Source organism: Anguilla anguilla, chromosome 2 (assembly GCF_013347855.1).
Source record: "Anguilla anguilla isolate fAngAng1 chromosome 2, fAngAng1.pri, whole genome shotgun sequence".
Taxonomy (NCBI): Eukaryota; Metazoa; Chordata; class Actinopteri; order Anguilliformes; family Anguillidae; genus Anguilla; species Anguilla anguilla.
The window spans coordinates 55678663-55699299 of record NC_049202.1 but is presented as its reverse complement, the minus strand read 5'-3'; the positions used below and the strand labels follow the sequence as shown (position 1 = coordinate 55699299).

At 43.3% G+C, this 20637-nt stretch overlaps 1 protein-coding gene and 1 long non-coding RNA gene across 11 annotated transcripts; one reads left to right on the top strand and one right to left on the bottom strand.

The window, feature by feature from the left end:
- Nucleotides 1-2: 2 nt before the first annotated feature.
- On the bottom strand, nt 3-20261 carry LOC118220856 (WD repeat-containing protein 49). 10 transcript variants are annotated; one of them, XM_035405214.1, is made up of 21 exons: nt 19628-20248; nt 17578-18082; nt 17366-17488; nt 17100-17271; nt 16934-16980; nt 16656-16793; nt 16327-16515; nt 13736-13927; nt 12966-13226; nt 12428-12592; nt 12111-12260; nt 11600-11784; nt 11307-11411; nt 11075-11214; nt 10586-10731; nt 10259-10476; nt 9011-9210; nt 6970-7070; nt 6545-6691; nt 4164-4315; nt 3-71 (listed from the first exon to the last, which is right to left on the bottom strand). In XM_035405214.1, the coding sequence occupies exons 1-20, from the start codon at nt 19699-19701 to the stop codon at nt 4175-4177; spliced, it is 3399 nt and encodes a 1132-aa protein (XP_035261105.1). In that variant the 5' UTR covers nt 19702-20248; the 3' UTR covers nt 3-71; nt 4164-4174. The 10 variants fall into 10 exon arrangements, 9 of the variants coding, with proteins under 9 accessions (XP_035261105.1, XP_035261106.1, XP_035261111.1 ...); XM_035405215.1 differs by lacking the exon at nt 3-71 and adding an exon at nt 2445-3486; XM_035405220.1 differs by lacking the exon at nt 3-71 and having other exon boundaries at nt 3697-4315; nt 17578-17724; nt 17815-18082; nt 19628-20247.
- Nucleotides 335-2657, top strand: LOC118220858. Its single transcript, XR_004764021.1, has 2 exons — nt 335-470; nt 1166-2657. It is a non-coding gene; the product is annotated as an uncharacterized LOC118220858 (long non-coding RNA).
- Nucleotides 20262-20637: the final 376 nt, after the last annotated feature.

Below are 20637 nucleotides of genomic sequence, written 5' to 3'. Positions count from 1 at the left end.
CGCAGCCGCAGAGGCAGGTCTCCCCTCCGCTCGCTCCGAAGGCAGCACAACAGCTGCACCTTCCCACTTTCCTGTAGACACAGCCCCCAGTCACGCAGGGAGCCAGTCACAGGGCTGACTCGCACACAAACACCCTCACGCCTCAACCCACACTTCTGCTTTCACTCAAAGGGAAACATTTTCTGCTTCTCAATATATTTTACCGTTTTGTTTTGTTTTTTTTCTGTTGTTGTCGTTTCAGAGTGTCTCTCCTGAAAATTTGTGCTGCTTCTGTTTCGAGGTGTCTAATGGGAAAGGTAGAAAGAATTTCCCAGCCTGCGTCTGGCGTGTCAGCGTGGTATTTTGGAACGTTTGTCATTTGTTTGGGTGTGTTGAAACAAAGGCATGCGCTGAGGTCTTATATCATTGCAAGTTTCATGTTTTTCTTTCCAAGAAAAAGGAACTGAGCAGCAGATGGACTGATGCGGAAAGTGAGTTCAACCAAAAACATTTTTTCTCTGCGCTTCAGTCGTACTTGAAAAACTGAGTAACTGAATCCAGACAGGTCTAACAAGACATGATGTTGCATGTGCTCTTTCATAACTGTAGAGCAATTTGGTAACCTATCATCATGGGTGCATACATTCAAATGAATACAGACATTTTCTATTGCACTTAAACCTGCTCATTCCATTTCCAGGTCTGCTTTTGTACATTAAATGTGTGAGTCTGAACTTTATTCCAACTCCTCCTTTTCACTGAAAGTATTCATTTTATGTCACAGGGTTTGCAGTCTCAAATGGCCTTTAAATAGAGTAACCAATGTTTATTGTTATGTGCACTGCCAAGTATCATGTGTAATCATTTCTATTTGGTTTCTATATGAAATCTTATGTAAAACCTCAATGTGTTTGTTTTACATAACAGGACAGTATGTGCTCAATATTGTTAGCAAGTGCTGAGGATTCAGTTTATGTAACTGGCAGGTCACTCTTAACTTTAGGAAAGTGTGGCATCTCTGTTGCTGTTCCAGCATTTCTTCTGCACGTAAAGTGAGAACATGTGTCTGCTTTAACCCTATCAGCCCTGTCAGGTTTTGTTCAGTTACACCTGATTGTCTCTACAAAAGTCTGTTGTCAGTTTACTTTTAACTTGTAATCCCTCTGTCTGATTCTGTAATTCACAGAATGTTCTTCTAAGGGAGGGAAAAAAAACTCCACAGCACGGCTTAAAATAGCTACGGCTGTGCTGTCTATGAAAAGCTACAAAAATGAGGGAAAAGCAGGAAGGCACTGAATCTAAACCCCACTTTTCTAGCAGCCATTTTTAGTTTGTGAATAGAACGGATGGAATTGTAATCGACTGGAATGATGATCCTTAGATCTGTGAAGACCCCTTTCCAGATTTTTCACAGCTTTAACTGGGTATTTACTGGGTGTGAGCTGTCAGACGACTGATGACTTTTTTAACTGAATGATGTCATGTAAAACAGTGAGCCAAACAGGTTCAACCCTGCAGTATGGCCCTATGTGCTCCACAACGGAGAAGCCCACCCAGTGGGTTCGCTAACTGTAACAAACATATTCACATTCCTACTTTAAGGAAAACTGGCTATGTGATTTGTTTTTTGTTATTAGTTCATAATAAACTTTAATGACTTAAAAGTAACAACGGTACAGATAATGTGGCTTATCCTGGACTATGGAATAACATCTATAGTTTTTTGTAATAGGAGAATTATTAGGTCAATCATTGAGCTACAAGTCAATTATAATATTCAAAGATGCACACCTTAATATATTTATTTGGTTGTGCCCTGACGATTGGAACTCGCTTACCAGTTGTAATTCAATTACATTCAATTGGCAAGCTAGCAAAGGACAAAATGGGTGGATGTTTGTACATTCCATTTTTAATACTTGCTAAGAAAAAAGTTTTTCCAGAATTTTGAAAAAATGTTCGAAAAAAAATTTTTTCCCCAATGTTACAATTTTCCAACATTTTGTAAATTTTTGAATCTCAAATGTAGCCAGCAATTTCACTAAGAAAGCAAGTCTCTTCCTGGAATTATTTCCTTTCCAACAATAAAACTTGCCACCTTGAAAAAGAAGGATTGTTCATTTGAGTAATTACTTTAACAAGTTCAGAAGTATAACCCAACACAAGGCATTAAAATTGTCCTGATTTGACCTGTTTATCAGTAGCTGTACTGTAGTTAGGTGTAAGTGTGCTTCAAAGATAATGAGCTCTTGGGAAAGCACCAGTAGGGTTCCTCAAATTTAACCCTCTGTCCTTGAGATAAACCACTGATTTAGATATATTGTGTGTGTACATTCATAACCTAAAATGATAGCGTGACCAATTAAACATATTACTAGATACTGCAAAACTAGCTCCTGTGGGCCACTGGTAAGTAGATCATAGCAATGACAACAGAAGGCCTGTAAAGAGAGGAAACAAGTAGGCAGAAAAAGCACACAAATATTTACTAGCCAGTACGGAGTTAAACATAGATAAAGAAATTTCTAAAAACAAAGACTAACAAAGACAAGTAAACAGAAACTGCAATGTTGGAGATCCAAAAAAGTAAAGCAAATAAAGCTGTCAACAATACCTTATTGTAACAACCTGTATGATGATCATTGTTTATTTTATTCAATAAACCATATTTGATTGGACCTGTCTGGGCTCTGATATATTGCACATTGGAATTTCAGCACTCCAGTGGAAATAATGTCCAGCATTCCTTTGCTAACACCAGACTAAAAACAGCCAAAAGTTTAATGATTACAGGTTCCAGAGAAAAGCTTCTTGGGAAAAGCTAAAGCTCATTTTTTTCCATGTTCCTGCCAAATCTTTAGTCTTAGGATGCAATTAAACAGAACAACAGCTGGGCAAGGCTGACTAAATATTCTCATTAGCCTATAAATGAGGTGAGGTTACTTTTCATGGGCAAAAAGAGGCCAAAAGAGGCCAGATCCACATCAGGCACACCACATACTTTAGTGGGAAACACAGTAACAAATGTTTGCAATAATTCATTGACAGTGGACAGCTCCACAGCTGCCATGTATGAATCAAATGCTGCATATCAGTTTATGATTTTAAAAGAATGTCTACTTAATTTTCCAGTCTGTGTATCATTTCCATTTTAGATAAGGTTTTGCACCGTGTCTTATGCATGCCTTTGGCTAGAGTTGTTCAATTTCAGTTTTTTTTAGCAACAATTTTTGTATCAAATACTTAAACAGTGAGTTTTGCCATTACTTATATTCTTTTATACTCTTCCTGTCCAAGCAAACAATACATTTATTTTTAAATAGGCTCTGACGTGTAAGATCAGAGGCCACTAATTGGCATACTCTGACTCCAAAGCCCACAAGAGCAGCTGGTACAGGCAGCTAGAGACCATGAGCAGTGAGTGGCCTCAGTCATATGTGAGACGTGCGTTTCACTCTTGAGATACTGCTGCACCTTAATGCACTTTCGGTTTCCTCCATCCAAACACTGAAAGAGTAAGCAATCACAAGAAAATCTTCAAATACAGCATCAGTCAACAGTCCAACAGGGCCTCAGAGCTTTCATAGTCGCCTATTATGTCAAAGAACTTTCGCATAAAAATACATTTCAAAATTTAAATGCTTGACAGACTTTAATATAAAATTTTAAACAGTCAGTATTTGAATAAAATACAAGAAAATTATACACAAAACAGGGCCTTGTCAATATGTTATTTATTATAGAAAAAGTCATTTAATTGGATGTGCTTGTTCACACATTTTATTTATTTGTGTCTTACAATCTAATGAAATAATCCATACTATTCACAGTGAGATTTAATGACATGGCTTTTGATTGTTTCTCACAGAACACATACATGGGTCTTCAGATCATTCAGCTAATTAGAGGTATTCACTCAGCATCATCACTCAGCTTCAATCATTGTAACACTCATTTTGGGGCACTCTTCAGGCTGCAGTATAATGAACATGATGAGGCGGATGATGTTTCCTGCTTTCTGCCCTCACACGAGAGCCCTGTAGAGGTTCTGCACAGCTTGCCTGTTCTCTGGGGTAGAGTCAGGCTGTGTGACCGGAGATTCTGTAAGCGAACCTCTTCTCAAACCATCTTACCCTACCCCAATCCCTCTGTCCCCACCCGAGTATCAGTCAGTGGTGACTCACTGTACTCTAGCTCAAACCACGTCTCCTCCCTGGTCATCTGAGCTGGGGCTGGTCCGAGACAGCACACCTAGGTCAGCCTCCCTCACTGCCTTCAGCCTTGTCATCCAAGGGGTCAGGGGTAAACTGCTGGGAAACGGCACCTCCTGGCACTCCTGTCGGCCATTACAATGAGCATGAATCTGTTGACTCTGCAGTCTTACCTACAGTCAGATATTCAAGAACACACACACACGTGTGTATGTGTGCATGTGTGTGTGCGTGCATGCGTGTGTTCGTACGTGTGCATGTGTCTGTGTGTGTGTGTGTGTATGTGTGTGTGTGTGCATGTGTGTGTGTATTATGTGTGTGCATGCATACGTGTGTGTGTGCATGTGTCTGTGTGTGTGTGTATGTGTGTGTGTGTGTGTGCATGTGTGTATGTGTGTATGCCTGTGTGTGTGTTTGTATGTATAAAATACAATCCCTTCGTTGCGCATAGGACTTAGGCCCATATTCAGAAAGCCTCTCAAAGTGTGTTTGCCGTAGAGTGCTGATCTGAGATCAGTTTAGCCTTTGAAGACTGATAAGGAGGGACTCTCAGATCAGAACTCAGACTCTGAGATGCTTTGAGAATATGGGACTCAGTGTTTTTCCAAGTTTTTGTTTGTATGATGTCATGGCTCTGACCGCAAACCACAGTGGATCATTACGGGCCTCCTCTCTGTACCACTCTGTGTGCAATGCTCTCAGAGCTGTGTGTTCCCGTCCTTCAGAGTGGCCACACCACTCATAAATATCCCACTGCCTAAATACCACAATACACACCATCTTCCTTTTTGAATATTTTAACCAAAATACTAATGACAGGAATGATATACTGTAGAAGTTTTGTCAATGGCGATAACAATGTTTGTATTACATGTCTTTCATGGCCTAAGCCCTGAAATATCCAGTGCTCATTCCTTGCGACAATTTTGCTCAAAACCTTTAGCAGGGACCTTTATCTTCTTTTCTGCTTTGTCTCTGTTTCCCTGGCAGTCAGAGCCAATATTATGCCAGGTGTACAAGGGTGGAGTTCAGATCATTGAATGGGGTAAGGTAAACAAATGTTGAGTGCACCACAGAGCAACAAAGCAACAGCCTCCCCACAAATGTTGCAAACTATGGTTATGAAGGTGGGTTCACAAACATGCATGCTCTAGCTCCACTAAAATAAATATTTACATTTTAACCCATAATGTAATACATGTCCAGAAATGATTGTGGATTTCGCAAGCAAAGTCATGCATGAAGGTCCCAGGTGGGCAGACTTTCCAAACAGTCAGCATTTGCTAACAAACTATTGGGGCGCACTTCATTTATAAACACTGGGTCTAAGAGCCTTACGTATATAGTCATGTACAAAGTGTCTACGGCCTTATTAGTGAAGTGCAATAACGTTTCCCCTATGAGATTTATTCCCTCATCAGAAACTATCTCCTGCACATGGTTGTTAGTATATAGCTGAAGCAATTGATGTTTCATTTATTCCCCTTTGCACGTGCCGGTTTTGCTGATCTTGGCTCAGTATAAATGTCACCTTGAGAGAACTCCCCACAGTGAGGCACTGGTCTAATCTGGCCCTGAAGGAGAGGTTCTCCAAGGGAGGGATGCTGCAGCGTTCTTTAAATCATTCCTCGGCTAATGATGCAGGAAAGATGTTTCCTCAAGTAAATAATGAGTGCAATTAAGTAATTAAATCCACAGATTGTGAATATCTAGATGGTGTTGTATCCTTTGTAGACAGAATTAGGCCTATTCTGCCATAAAAGAAGATTAAGCCTAAGCCCCCTGCAGTAGACTTCCTTTTCTGTAGCTGAAGTAGGCTTGAACAGATGAAGTGTTGATTCAGTTAGGAGTGTGTATGTGTGTGTGTGTGTGTGGGTCTGTCTGCATGTGTCTGTGTGTGTGTGGATGTGCATGCTTGCGTGCGTGCCTGTGTGTATGTGTGTTTGGGTAAATGTGTGGGTGTTTTAGTGGTTTTGTGGGTATTTGAATGTATGTGTGTGTGTGTGTGGGTGGGTGGGTGGGTGTTTTCCATCTGCTGGATGAGCTTAGTATGGTCTCTCCCACTCATTTCCTATGACCAGTCATATTTGACCAGAAATAACACAGATGTACAAAATTTAAATAAAAAAAACATCTAAACCTTGTGAAAGTGGTGATCATTACTTTTGTATATTCAGATGCCTAGTGTGGAGAAATTCATGAAGTCTTATGGCAATTAGATGAAAGAAACCAAAGTGAGCAGGTATAAAAGAATATAATCTATGCTGTTTTGTGTTCTGTATGTGTGTGTGTGGGTGTGTGTGTGTGAGTGTGTGCGTATGTGTGTGTGTGTGTGTGCTTGTGTGTGGACTCACCTGCATTGACAGAGCTTGGAATGGAGTGCAGATATTGCCAGTACGGGAAAGCTTGTTGACGTCGATGTGGCCAAATGCTTTGCGGCACTCTTGCCGGGCAGCTAGCTTTCTCTGCAGATCCTTCTCCACCTGCAGCCCCAGTGCAATCTGGGAAATGCACATGTCAACTCAGTGTGCTAAAGGACTTGTGTTGCATGCCAGCATTCTGCATTCATCTTTAAAAGGATTTCATTGCTGTTCTGAATTTACTGAAAATAGGTTGTTAGATCAGACTTAATGTAGCACACTGATGAATTTAACAAGACTCCTTTACTATGTTTAAAATAACATAAGAGAAAACTAATGCATGGTCATTTTTCAGTGGGTGGTAGACTAAACAGTGTAAATATTGAATTAAAGTGGGCTGGAACATGCTTGTGTCTGACCTTGGTGTGTTCTTTGTGTCCAGGGCTGTTTGAAGGGTTCAGGACAGCAGTCTGTGTTTCCCCGGGGACCAATGGAGGAAATGACGACAGTCCTGCACCTGCTGGGTATGAGGGGAGGCACAGTACATGCAGAAATTCTTAGAGAAGCCTGAAGTCCTGCCACTCATCACATTGGTGGCCACCAACTTTGACAATGCAATAGAACAGATATAAATGGACTGCATTTATATAGCACTTTTATCCAAAGCGCTTTACAATTGATGCCTCTCATTCGCCAGAGCAGTTAGGGGTTAGGTGTCTTGCTCAAGGACACTTCGACACGCCCTGGGCGGGGTTTGAACCGGCAACCCTCCGACTGCCAGACAATCGGTCTTACCTCCTGAGCTATGTCACCCCTATATATATATAGATATATAGATATATTCTGAGAACTGCATCAGTCCCTAAACTGGTAGGTGCATACTCTGCTTTTATTCCTGTCTTCTTGACAATGACTGGACTATAGCCCTACTGTTAAACTCAGCACATTTTGTTCGAGAATGCCACAGTGGAGAGGCGTAAACATAAGATAAATATAGTCTTTGTAACAGCTGAACTGAGATGCCTGTTCATGAACTACAATGCTGTTCAGCCTAATCACCTGTCTGGAGTACTCCTCCCTCCAAATAACCCCATTGGTCTCCCCTTTGTTTTTCTTTTTAACATGGTTGGAGATGTCTGAGGAGAGCTGATAGGAAGACACAGCTAAGAGTACAGAGAGACGACAGAGGCTGCAGTGTAGCAAAACCTGACCTACATTGTATTACCCTTTCTCTCCAGTGTGTTATTAGAAAATTTGCATCTATGAAAACTGACACAACAATATATTTGAAAAGAAAGATATAAAATTGGGTCTGGAGGGGAAAATACATTTCAGTAAGAGCGGCTTAAACTCGTAAGGGGTGCCAGGGCAGTTTACGAGGACAGTAAATGAGTTCAGCCCTGTACAAAACAGTTTGCGGTTAGCTGGTGTTGAGAAACACGATGCTTGAGAAAGCACACAGCACAGGAACTTTGGATTGGGACAACTTCCCTGGGTCCAGATTGCACTGAGGGGGCTGTTTGGACAGAGCATCTTTCAAAATCGTCCCAAGTACTTTGTACTTCAGTCTCTGCTGCACAGAGATGATGAAATATATTAAAAATACCCATAAAATTGTTCAACTGGTTACAGATTCTGAGCCAGTGTTTCATAAACATCACTGTCTCTGAGCAACCGCCTCCAGTCTTATTTGTCACGTGTCTTCCAGTGGCCGACTGTCTTAGACATGCCCCACAGCAACTAAAGAAAGCGGTCTGAGCAGGCAGGGTCTGGCCCCCTCTCCCTCCTATAGAGTTACAGTCCAGGTCACTGTGCCATTGTTAAGAGTATGGTCACAGTGCTCTCTGAGTTTGTTCACTGGCTCAGTATCCCTTTACTGCTGCTGTATATTTAATTGTCTCTGGCTGGTGGAACGGAGGTCATGTGATCGTTCTGTTTGTTCGTGAATGCAAAAACAGAAAAAGTTATGACCAGGCTTGGATGACAGCTGTTGGGATTCTTGCCCTTCTGGACAAGGAATGAAGTCATTTTTACTGCTACACGGATTGCGCATGAGGCGTTTACGAACAGGCAACAGAATTTCATGCCAGAAAGAGGGGTCGAGTAAATACAGAAACACAGTTTATTTCAGAGCCTAAGATATGTGCTCTGCCTTGTGCTACTCTCAAGCACGACACAATTAAAGTATTACATTTCATAAGATGAAAGATTATAGCCAACGCTTTGCGTAACGTTCCCTGAAGAGAAAATCCTTCATGAAAGTACTTTAACTATAAGAAATTGGCCATTTCAAAAGCTCATAAGTTGCGCGGCATACCGTGGAGATGGACGTAATGCAGTGTGTCCTGTTATGGTCAGTTAGGTCAGCTATGTAAGAAGAGGGGCTGTGTGTACTGTCTCCTGCTACAGGCTGTTAAGTCAGCAATGTGTGTACCGTGCCCAGCGTGGGCTGGGCTCTACCTGTGCACTGTTGAGACTTGTCCTCTCTGTAGCTTTCATTCATCTGGATCATCACTCCTGCCCTCTGACCTGAGCTGGCCTGATCAGATGTCGAAGCGTTCTCTCGGGATCTCTTCGTTACGCCCCGCTCCATCTCCACCTCCTCCTCCTTCTCATCATCTTCATCCTCTGTAACTTCTGTTTGTCGGCCCCAAGGGTCTCTGTACGGTAAAGAATCAATTGCGATGAGAAACAAGAAGACATTCTCACAAAAAGCAGCCTACACATTTTTCCACAGTGCTGCAGTTTTAAAACCATGAAGCAGAAAAACTTTATTTAAACAAAAAACAATTTACTGATAGCATCATAGGATTCACATTATTGCAATTTCCACACGCTGTAACCCACCGTATTAATCCAGCTGTAATCTCTCATATAAAGCGTCTTGTTAAAGGGCATAAGCGCCTACTCCCCCCAACAGGATTCAGGGCCCTTAGGTTGAAACTTTGGTGCTCTAACCCCTTCTCTGTGCTGCAGAATGTTCATTTGTGCTGACTACATTCATATGGGTGTATGTACTCATATGGCCTGCATTAGTGTCTGTCACAGCTAAGCCGTCAGTGCTGCTGCACTTCCTGCTGGAGCAGACAGAGCACAGATGTGATGGTCACTCTACTATCTGAGCCTATTGATTGGTTCTTCTTCTGGAGGGAGGAGAAGGGAGGCTTGTGTCGGGCGATGTTCTAACTGTGTGCCTTAAGGGCCTCCAGCTGTGTCTTGTCCTGCTGTCACATGTGCTGCAGCTCTGCTGAAAATATTCAGAAACACCGCACCACATCCATAAACAACCAGGCTGTTGCCAAAGGGTAACCCTCTCTGTCTACACCTACTGATAGCTTCTTCCATCTGGTTCTGCTTAACTGCAATTACTGCCAACCATCAACAACAATTACACCGTGGAAGTCGTCGCTACAACATCCCTGCGCACTGTGCCAAGCAATCACTGCCAATCATGCGGAGGTTTGTGATGTTCCTCCCTCCCACGGTCTGAGGTCAGGTTTTGTTTGCTGCTGTCTGAGCCCGCTATATCTCAGCGTCAGGAAGTATTCTCTGCTAGCAGGGGCCCTTATGCAACGGAAACATATGCAGGGCCATTCAAGGATGCCCATCTGCAGCCAGGGAGTCGGGAATGAAAAACGTGGCCCAATCACGTTTTCACATTTCACATAGGTGTAGCTTCGCTGGCATGGTGTCAGAGAGAGACAGTACCTGGGATGCCGATAGGTAGCCGGATCACACAGACTCCACTTCTGCTCCTGCCCGAACCGACCCACATAGCGGCCGTCACTGGCCCACAGACGGGCGGTCCGGTCCGCGGAGGCACTAATGAGGAAGAGCTGTTCGCTGTAAACGAGCAGCTCCACACTGACCACTGCGCTGACATGAGCTCTCCAACTGTGCAGGAGAGGGGGGCGGTCTGGGCCTGTCTGGGAAGGACACAGGCACACCGGGGGACTCAGCATTACCCCAATCAGTAGCGGGCCTGAAAGATGTGCTTCCGAAATCTGTGGTGAAGCACAGCTTGCGCTGGCTCACCTGGTCTCCTGCCTCCAGGGCGAACTGTGAGATGTCCCACACCTGCACGGAGCCTGCCGTGTCCCCAGAAACAAGGAGGTGGTTCTCCTGGTCAGAGCTCAGCCCCAGTACAGACACATCGGCCCTCTCTGGGGCATAAAAGTACCCTGTATTGGGACATTAAGACATGACCATCTGTCTACACAGCAAACACTCGACTTGAGCTTTTTGAATTACAACACCGATAATGTCTCCTCCAGATTATAGACATAGACATGTAGTAACATAGACATACTTGTGGTGGGTGAAGAAGATCAGAAGCTGTAATGACAGAATCCCCGTGCAGAGTTTAAAATAGACACTGTGAATCCCTTAGTGTGTTTTCTTGACACCCCAGAGGTAATTGTTTGAGTCGATGCCTGCAGGCTGGTTTTGACACGCCGCACCGCTGCTGGAGTGCAGTCGTTAGGGAGCGAGTGACGGGACGTGCCCGCTGCGGTTTTGGCTCACCGCGTCTGCGCCCGGGCCCGGCGACGCTCCACCAGCTGAGGCACCCCGCCGCGGAGCTGACGAGGAGAGGCCTGCTCCTCCGCTGGCCTCCCCGTGCTCGGTGCTGCAGGAACAGCAGCCGGTCCACTGGAGCCAGCCTCCTGAGAGCATGCACAGGAACACACACCGTGGCTCCCACTGAGCATTCACCTCCCCTCAGATAGTTTAGTAGCTTTCGAAGGGCGGTGCTCACCCCTCCTCTGAGCCGTATTTGCCACCATGGCAGGAGCTGGGAGGAACCAGGCCTGCTTTAGTGCTGGTCTTCCCTGAGGTGTCCTCCACAAAGTCAGGATGAGCCCTGTGAGTGACGTAGACAGAGCGCTAAAGGTGGGGAAAGCAAATCAATGCATAGACTACAATGACAGATATGTTCATGACCGCAGTAGATGCCGTGTGATTTTGTACTCATATATTGTGTCTGAAAGAAAGGTTTAACGTAATGTGACATGCATGTTGGACTCTGGGGGGCTTCAGTTCCTGACCAACCTGGCGTCCAGCGCTCTCTGTAGGTAGAGCAGGGGTCTTTGAGTGCTCAGGGTCCAGATGATCATCTCTCCATCAAAGCTACCAGTAGCCAGAAGCCCCAGGGCCGGGCAGTAATCCACAGCCAGGATATCATCCTTGTGCAGCTGACCAGCCTTCCAGGACATGTCTGCCTGTACATAGATATCCTGCACGCCAAGTGTAAACATGAGTCTCTCTTTCGCTTTCCTTATTTTCTCTACTGCTCTGAACTGACATAGAAGCACTCCTATGTTGACAAGAAAAATACTGGCCCCAAACCCAAAATCCAACATACGGTGGCAAATGAAATGAGAAAGCTTGTGTTGAAACTAAGGTGTGGTTTATCTTTTCAGGCTTATTTTCTCCCTGAGAAAAAAATTGTTCATTCTGGCACACAATGGCTTCAAGGCCAGGCCCCTCACTGGCAGTATGAACGGAAGTCAAGCCTTGTTCAGCAGAATGTGTCATTCAGTATTACATTGAGTACTCTCACATTATGGTTTGTGACGCTGTACTGAGCTATCTGTTGACTCCAGCCCACAGCCAAAAGCTTGTTGTCAGGGAGACTGACGACCCCTGTGACTTCAGCCACAGCAACAGCCTCCAGCTTGTGAAGATTGCATCCATTATGCATGTCCCACACCTACAAGAACAGGATATTCACTGTTAAAGTTTGAGATTACTGATATCCTGCCAGTCATACATACTGCAATGAAATATGACACGACTGGACACTTCCAGCAGTATTTCTTTCTGTCCATATAGCCTGATAATCCAGAAAGTATAATACAAGCAAACAAACGTCTTTGCCTTGATGGTGCCGTTGCGTGCCCCAGTAATAAGTTGGTGTTGTGAGGTGTCGAAGGCCATGCAGGTGATCTCCTCCTGCCCATGAGCATTCCTCACATGCAGGCATTTTGTCCCCGTCTCAACATCCCACACAGCCACTGAGGAGCCGGCACTCCCGGTCACCACCTGTGAAAGACACACGGGAGCTTATCCAAATCTGAGAAGGGACCTGTGTTTTCTTGTAGGCCACACAATGGTGTGGTGGTTAGCACTGTTGCAAGAAGGAGGTTCTGGATTTGAGTCCTGGTTGACCTGGATCTTGTCTGTGTGGAGTTTGCATGTTCCCCCCGTATTTGCATGGGTTTTCTCCGGGTGCTCCGGTTTCCTGCCACAGCCAAAACATGTAACCCAGGGACTACAGATGCATTGTCCCTACCTAATAAACTAATAATCAAAGTGATTTAATTAAATTAGTACATTGTACAAATGTGTGTGAATCCTTTTACTGATCTCCTAGATGCGGAAACAGTTATAACAGAGCACAGTGAAGTGTGGTGACCTGTTTGAAGAGGGGGTTGTAGAGCGCCCCGGTGAGAGGGGTGCTATGGGTGAGGGGCTCTCCCCCCTCAGTGTCCCTGTGCTGGAGGTGCAGCAGGCCCAGGTAGTCCCGGCAGGACACCAGCAGCACGTGGGGTGCGGCTGACAGCAGCAGGAGAGGGAAGTTTCCGTGCTCCAGAGGATGCCCCGCCTGCACACAGGGGAACTTCAGCAGCAGGGTCCTCAAACAGTGCTGTGACACAAGGTCCCACACCTTCAGCACCTGCCTCAGACAGAATCACATCACACCACTGTCTGAGATCATCACCCAAAACATGCCTGTACCACGCACATGCATGCACACACACACACACACACACACATACAGATGCACACGCACACACGTACACACTCACACACACACACACACACATCAAACATTAAATGTTCCCTGTTTTATGTGGTAAAACGCCTGGTAAACACTGTGTCAATACACATCTGATTAAGTACATGTTTAGCCGGGCTCAGCCAGTGCATTGACTGGCAGTTGTTCAGTCACGGCATGCTGTCCTGAATACTGTAAAGGGGTTATTAATTTGCTCCTCTTCTTTGCTGGCCGAGAGGGTGTTACATTTACCAGAGGCAGTGCTTGGCAAGCTACAGTGCAAGGGAGTTGATAATCAGTCACTTCTCACTGAAGACATCTACAGCTGTTCATTTTGATGCACCATTCTCACATGGAGAGGTTTTGAATCACTAGTATACAGGGTCAGAGGTCAACGGATGTCTTACAGCATCCATGGAGTAGCTGAAGATCTGTGCCAGGGGTTCATAGATTGCCACATCCAGCACAGTGGTGTGATGTCCGCTCAGGATAGCCACTGGACGGCTAGTCACGTACTGGTTCCACAGCCTGACGAATGAGTCCATGCCTGCTGTCACCAGCAGGGTACGAGACTTGCAGAAGTCAAAGCATTTCACACCCTGGAAGAAAGGGAAACCAAAGGAAAGACTAATCAGTTTCAGTGATACAATAAAACAGTGATAGCAGCAGGGTAAAGCTCAGATTTTCAGGAGCCAGAAAGATATTTAGTGTCTGTGACTATTCATTTTAAATGAGCCCCTCACTCAGACCAACTCATCGAGTCTCAGAGTCTTGAGTACTATGATCAAACTATTAGAAAGATTATGTGTTTTCTCTACAAAATGATCAATGGAACATCCTTTAATGGTCAAGTTAGGGTAATAACATGGAAGTTCCTTCAATTCCACATTTGATTTTCAACCCATAGGAATTTTGCAACAACAGAATTTTCACATACAGACAAGTAATTTCTGTCAGCATTCTTTAATTCTCCAGAGCATTTACCCCAAAAGTTAAACTGACTGTTACGCCTGGTATCTGTAACATTGTCCTGCAGGAGATTTCTTAGAACAGCTTGTGCAACTCAGGGCTTTGATTTATTCACTTTGGAAATATCTTTCCTCTTAGAATGCATCAATCTCTGCCAATAATGTTTTTGTCCTGAGAAACAAAGGAGGGGCTTGGAAGGTTTTCCTCAACAAAACAGAAACAAATTGTGATCCAGTAAACAGCCAAGACGGTTAATGCTTTTCATGTTGATATTTAACTGATAGTATGTGGTGGGTCTTTTGCCTCTTGTGGTTTGCAAAGTATCATCTTCACGATTTTATATTCAGCAATCTTACCTCTCTGAGCACAACACTAAATAATGTCTCTGTCCTAGTAGAGTTATTGGACAAATTATATTAGATTTTTGGCACAATCCAGTTTGGTGTAAGATAACTATATTTAAATGATTAACTCAATAAAACAGAAGTTAATTCATTCAGAATATATCCATGCACAAATTTAAATAATGTAACTTCATCTATCTCACATTGTCATGAAATTAAGTAATTTTTCACAGGAAGATACTTAGCAACAGTTAGGCTACTGTTTATTAGGCTACTTATTTCAACTCAAAAGGACTTAATGTTATTTTTTTGTTAGCTAACTGACTGCAACCAAGCATTCAGCCCACCTAGTTACAATAGTATCGAGAAACACCATGAAAGTAATGTTTTTGCATTTTGAGTTATAACATTTAGTTGATGTGCTGAAGTCATACTGGTGAAGACATCTGCCTACAAATATCTTATTTATTTGGCCAGTTATTTTAGCCATGAATAAAGTAAATGACCTACATAAAAGAGTTTGTTTTGTGTGTTTTGCGTTTTACAAACATAGAATACAATGTAAATTTAAAGAAATTATGATTGGTTAAAAGAACAATGGGTAGTGTAAAACATGTGTTTTTGTTGTTCATTGAGTCAGGTAAGGTTGGTTATGAGATGAAAATGATAAATCTCTGGTTAAGGTTGGTTTCTGGTCAGTGGATCTCTGATCCGGGACAAGTATTAGCTTCAGATCCATGCTGACCCTTGCAGTTGATGTTTTTCTCTCTCGGTGCTACAAGGGTTAAGTTTGCACTACATTTCCAGCACCTGGTGTGCTGATTGCTAGATGACATATTTAGGAAAGGTCGATGTCCTTCAGTGTTTATTTTGGCACAAATAAATGCAACCAAGGTATTTTGGAGCGTTCTTTTATCATTCTAATGACTTTGCTGAATCAATTTAAATGAGAAAAATGTGCCATTCAAAAACAGCAAGGGTGTAAACACTCCAATAAAAGTACAAATAAACTTGCTGAAGCTGTGCGCGTTTATGTAAGATTTAGCATTACATGTGCAGGTCTCCTGGCATAATGGAATCCAGCTGTTATGCATCTTCAAATTAATTATTGTTTCACTTAAGTATAAGTTTGTATTAAAATAAGGTCACTGCATAATTTATGTTTTGTAAAATTATATGTCATCCAGTATACTCATACACATAATAATATCTTATTATTGCAAAAAGCATCTGATTAAGGTCATTTCAACCTGGACAAAGACCTGGGTCACAGTGGTCCTGTTTGTCAATTCCAACCTTGACTGAGCTCCACATGTCATTATGGAAATGTGTATTGTGTGTGACCAGGGTTGACTCGCCTCAATGCCCTCTTATGAGCTTTTGACTCCGCTGCTATTTTCTGTATATGGAAGACAGACAACACCCTTTATTCTGCTGGTGAATGTGTATCTGCAATGAACCACAAAGCATCTTCACAATAGCTGCACTAAACTATACAACTATAACATTGCAGAATGTGCTACCTTCCATCATAGATATAAGCACTGTGAATAATGAACATAACATGAATATTCCTAACAATATTTTACCTGGCAGTGCACATGATATAGATTGAACCCATGTTCAATGTGTTCAAGCAGAGCAAGTGTATAAAGTGAACCGACTGTGAAAATTCATAGGCATACCTTGTTGATTTTCCAGATGTAGGATTTCTTTTTCAGGGAAGCATCTATGATGACCACTGAGGTAGAGGCGCTTCCTGATGATGTAATGATAAGGCCTGCTTGGGGCTCATAAGCAATCCTATTGATAGGCTCTTGATGTATAAGTGGTATGAGCTTATAGGAAGTCAGCCTGCTGTGTACACCAATGTCCTGTTGTGAGGAAAAATGTACAGTGTTAACTACAAAACACCACTGACCAATAGGACGTGTATCTCGTTAATAGCTTCAGAAGATTGCATGTTTCTCACTAGATTATGGTCAAGACCAAAAGCCCCCTACCTAGGGCTCACCTGCATGAAGATTCTGCGGGGGCCATTTTCATTACTGAAGGGCATCTCAAACAGCCCTGTTTGAGGGTCCAGGAACCACATCAAACTCACACCCCCCTCATCGTCCCCCCACAGCAGTACAGAGCGATTTCCGGGAGACTGTAAATAATGATGACATTTTTAAAATGAAGCGTATCTTATTCTGGTGACTACAGGCAACTAGTGATGAAATGGTTAAATGAGGACAAGGGAAAATGAGTCAGTCACATTCACTGTCATCAGAGAGTTAAAAAACATACCTTAGTGTCAAACCAGTAGCAAAGAGAGGTTGGTACATTTTTTATCCCTGTGACATGTTGGTGAGAACAAAAGATGAATTTAAAGAAAAGCTGCGACTCAGTGGGAAATATTTCAATGAATGCATTGCTTGTCAGAAGCCACTGTGCTCCTTGTTTGGATCCCTACCAAACAGGACGAACTCTTCAAAAACATTGCCTGTAGAGACATCAAAGAAGTGTAAGTCCCTGCTGGTGGTTGCCACAGCAATCTTGTGGATGTTGGGCATGTACACAGCATCAGTGGTCCAGTATCTGAGCCTTCTCTTGTTGCCCCCTTCGTCGCCAGGGTCCCCTGAGAGCTTGAATTAGTGCAGAACACACACAAAGCCTAGGGTTAGTGGTTATGTGCAGGATTTTATTCACCGTTATATTACAGAGTGTGAGAGCTGTCACCTCCAGTGACTTTAGTGGGTGCAGGTTTCTGTTCCAGATGGTGAGGATGCCTTCCCTGCTGATACTAACAAAGCGCAGGGGTGACGGGTGGGGCACTGCCAGCATACAAGTGTTCGGCTCTTGCTTTAAGAGAGAAAAAAGGGGGGGCAATAAGGCGTACTGACCAGGAGGCCCCCCACTGCACTGAGATGTGAGTAGCACGGGGGTAGCACCTTGTTGTAATGGCAGTGCCTGATCAGAGGCTGGGTTGTCAGAAGGCCATCTCTGGGCTGTGCGCTGTAGTCCTTCTCCCTGTAGCGCAGCAGCATGTAGGTGCAGAACTTGCCCCAGTCCACAAACCCATCACAGGAAGCATCTGCCTGTGAGGGGAAGAGGTGACTGCATGTCTGCAGCCACTGCGATGTGGCTGGAGGGGTCTGTGAATGGTGGGGGTAGAGGGGAGAGCTTACCTTATTAAACAGCTGCTCTGTCTGGCTAGCCCAGCGCTCTGAGCCCAGCATGGCACTTAAGGCAGCCTGGAACTCCTCGAGGCTCATGCTGCCTGCCTGCCTCCTGGATCCACTCACCGGCTGATGGCCGCCGGCCAGTTCATTGGTGCTGACCCTTAGTGGGGACCCAAAATCCAAGGGAACGTGGTTGGCGAAGGCTTCCTTGAGGAGGTGCAGGTGCTCCAACCGCAGCTCCTCCTCAAAGTACAAATTCCGTTTCTGGTTGAAACTGGACACAGGCAGAGGTATAGGGTCAGGTAAGCATGCATTTGAAAAGTTTGTTTTGTTAACTGATATCTCAGATAAAAGAGGAATTATGAAGAAGTGACATCAGGTTCTAAAAAAATAATTAATTCAAACATGCCAGTAAAATTGTTCATTGCTTTTTTAAACGTGACTTTAGTAAAAATGAATACCATCAGTCTCTCCCTGGAATCTTCAGCTGGATGATCCATATGAGATTTATTCAAGATTCCACTGAGATCACCAGCTGTTTTGTGTTTCAGTGTGCCGTTCTGCTTTCACCTTACTTTCATGCTGACCTTGGGCATCAGGCTAATTCAGCTGAAGCTACAGGGCAAACGATGAGTGCAACATATCCCCAAAGAGAAAGAAATGCACCTATATCACCCCCTTGTGGTACCGTTCAGAGTAGTTCAAAAGGCCTTCTCATGGGTAGAGCTAGACAATTATAGATATATCAAAACAAAATACATAAAAATGAATGCAGCATGTCTTGGGTTCAATATTTTTTCCTCCGCAGGATTTTATGGTCTCTGTGGCTGTCCTTGGGTGAAGGAACACAGTCTCATTATATTTGACTTCTCCAGGATGAAGGGCTTGCTTCGTTTCCCGGTAACTAATCCCAGAGCAGGCCGATCCACTTGAAGATGTGCCTGTGTGTTCCCGTTGCCCTGGGCAACTGCACAACAATCAGGCACAAGTCACGTGGCCTGTGTGCTGCAGCCCTGCCTGTCCCCTGGTCATCAGCACAGGAATGAACAGTCCTTCTAATCAGTGCACTGCCAATCAGCTCACTGCACTCATCAATACTCATCCACATGAGGAGCAGTAGTCTGTCAATTGGAACTAATGAAAAGTCTATCCCAGACAGAGGTATTAGACGCTAGTGGCTAGTGGTTTTTTTTATCCTAATTTATATGTAAATAGCTCTTATTTTATATAGTCTTCACTCCCAATGAACTCTGTTAATTTAGTTCCCTGTAATGAAAGTAAAAAAGAGGCTCCCAAAAGCTGAGAGTTTTATGGGCAAACACAAAAATAAATGCACAGATCATACTGACCGATCTTTCAGAAGACTAAAGAAAAGTAATCCAAAAAACCCAATTTTGTCAGTATTGTTAGCTACATTTGTGTAGCTAACAATATTGACTATATTTGATTAGCTAACAGTTAATTGGACTCAGACGTAACTTGTAAATACTCTAGTTTCAAATATTAATATTATAAAATTTATGTCAAATACATTTGAATATCCAAATGTATAAATATGACCTTGTACAAAAGCAGTGGTTCAAAAGTAGCTATTTCTGCATCAGAAACATGCAATAAAGTGGGAACTAATACTTATTATTAAGACATCATACAAACTATATTAGTAACATACTTGTCATTTATTTCATTTTAAATTACAATGCACATTCATAAGCAAAACAAGTGCAATGGCTCCCCTCAAATATATGTGATGGTGCAGATAGGCAGACATATACAATGTTATTGAACAAAGGCTATTACTATCTAACAGTAGACTCACCATTTGATGCTGCTGGGGGTTTCCTTCTCATATACCTTCCAAGGGTTGTTCTTATTTTTTCTTATGCCACTCATATTGATAGTCTCATAGCCTATTAATATCCTTTGTCTTCTTGTAATGGTATTTTGTGTATCTTTGAAATACAACACCACTTTTTACTGTTTTACTTCTCAAGACTCAGATTGGTCATCCAACCACCTCAATACTGCTGCATGTGAAGAAGTGAGATTGCTTCCCCATCTGAGTTTGTAAAACAGAGGGGGTTGCTGTTGTCCCTCTTTTCAGCAACATTAATTATTTGGACAAAGCTCTTGCTTTGTCATAGAAGGAATGTTCAGGTCTCCAGATCAATCAACCATTCATCATCCCTGATGACCTGCACTGCACACACCTCAACGAAAGACATAAGCCGTGACTTGTTGGCAAACCCATCCTCCTAAGCATGTTGACCATTAAACAAAGTTAATGCCTGATGCCCTAAAGAGAACCCTCAGATAAAAGCCTTTCTGCCATCACAGTAATTTCAAAGACAAAGAGGTATGTAAACAGTCATCATTACAACTGTAAAAATAAACAGAAATGGAAAACATTTCAGGTAAAGTGCAACGAGTTAGTGCATGTCTTATTCATACCACTTCAATCTAAAAGACCAAAGGGGTTAATTGCTATCAACAAACACTGAGGCTTCTCATTAACCTGGTGCCTGAGATAGCAGTTTTTTTTTTTTTTTGGTTGCCAAGTTTTCTCCATCGACTCTTTGGCTCCCCTGGAGCTTCCCTTCTCTCCCGCCAGGTCTCCTGGCACCCTTGTTTGTGTGGCTGTTGAAAGTTATCTGACTGAGATTTTGCTAATGATGGAACTGCAATGGCTTAAAGCAAAGTCTGTGTATCTGCCACATACCTTGAAGGGAAATCCTACCACATTTGAATGATTAAATGTGGTTTCCAGGGGCTAAATACTCAGCAGAGTTGGGTCCTGTCTTTCTTTGGGAAGTCGTGGATGCACGCATA

Bases quoted from the DNA above. Each gene is read 5' to 3' on its own strand.
- LOC118220856 (XM_035405214.1), bottom strand. From the start codon at position 19,701: ATGAGTGGCATAAGAAAAAATAAGAACAACCCTTGGAAGGTATATGAG. The intron at 11,215-11,306 runs GTGAGCACCGCC...GCATGCTCTCAG, and splicing joins AAATACGGCTCAGAGGAGGG to GAGGCTGGCTCCAGTGGACC. The intron at 7,071-9,010 runs GTAGAGCCCAGC...CCTCATACCCAG, and splicing joins CAAGTCTCAACAGTGCACAG to CAGGTGCAGGACTGTCGTCA.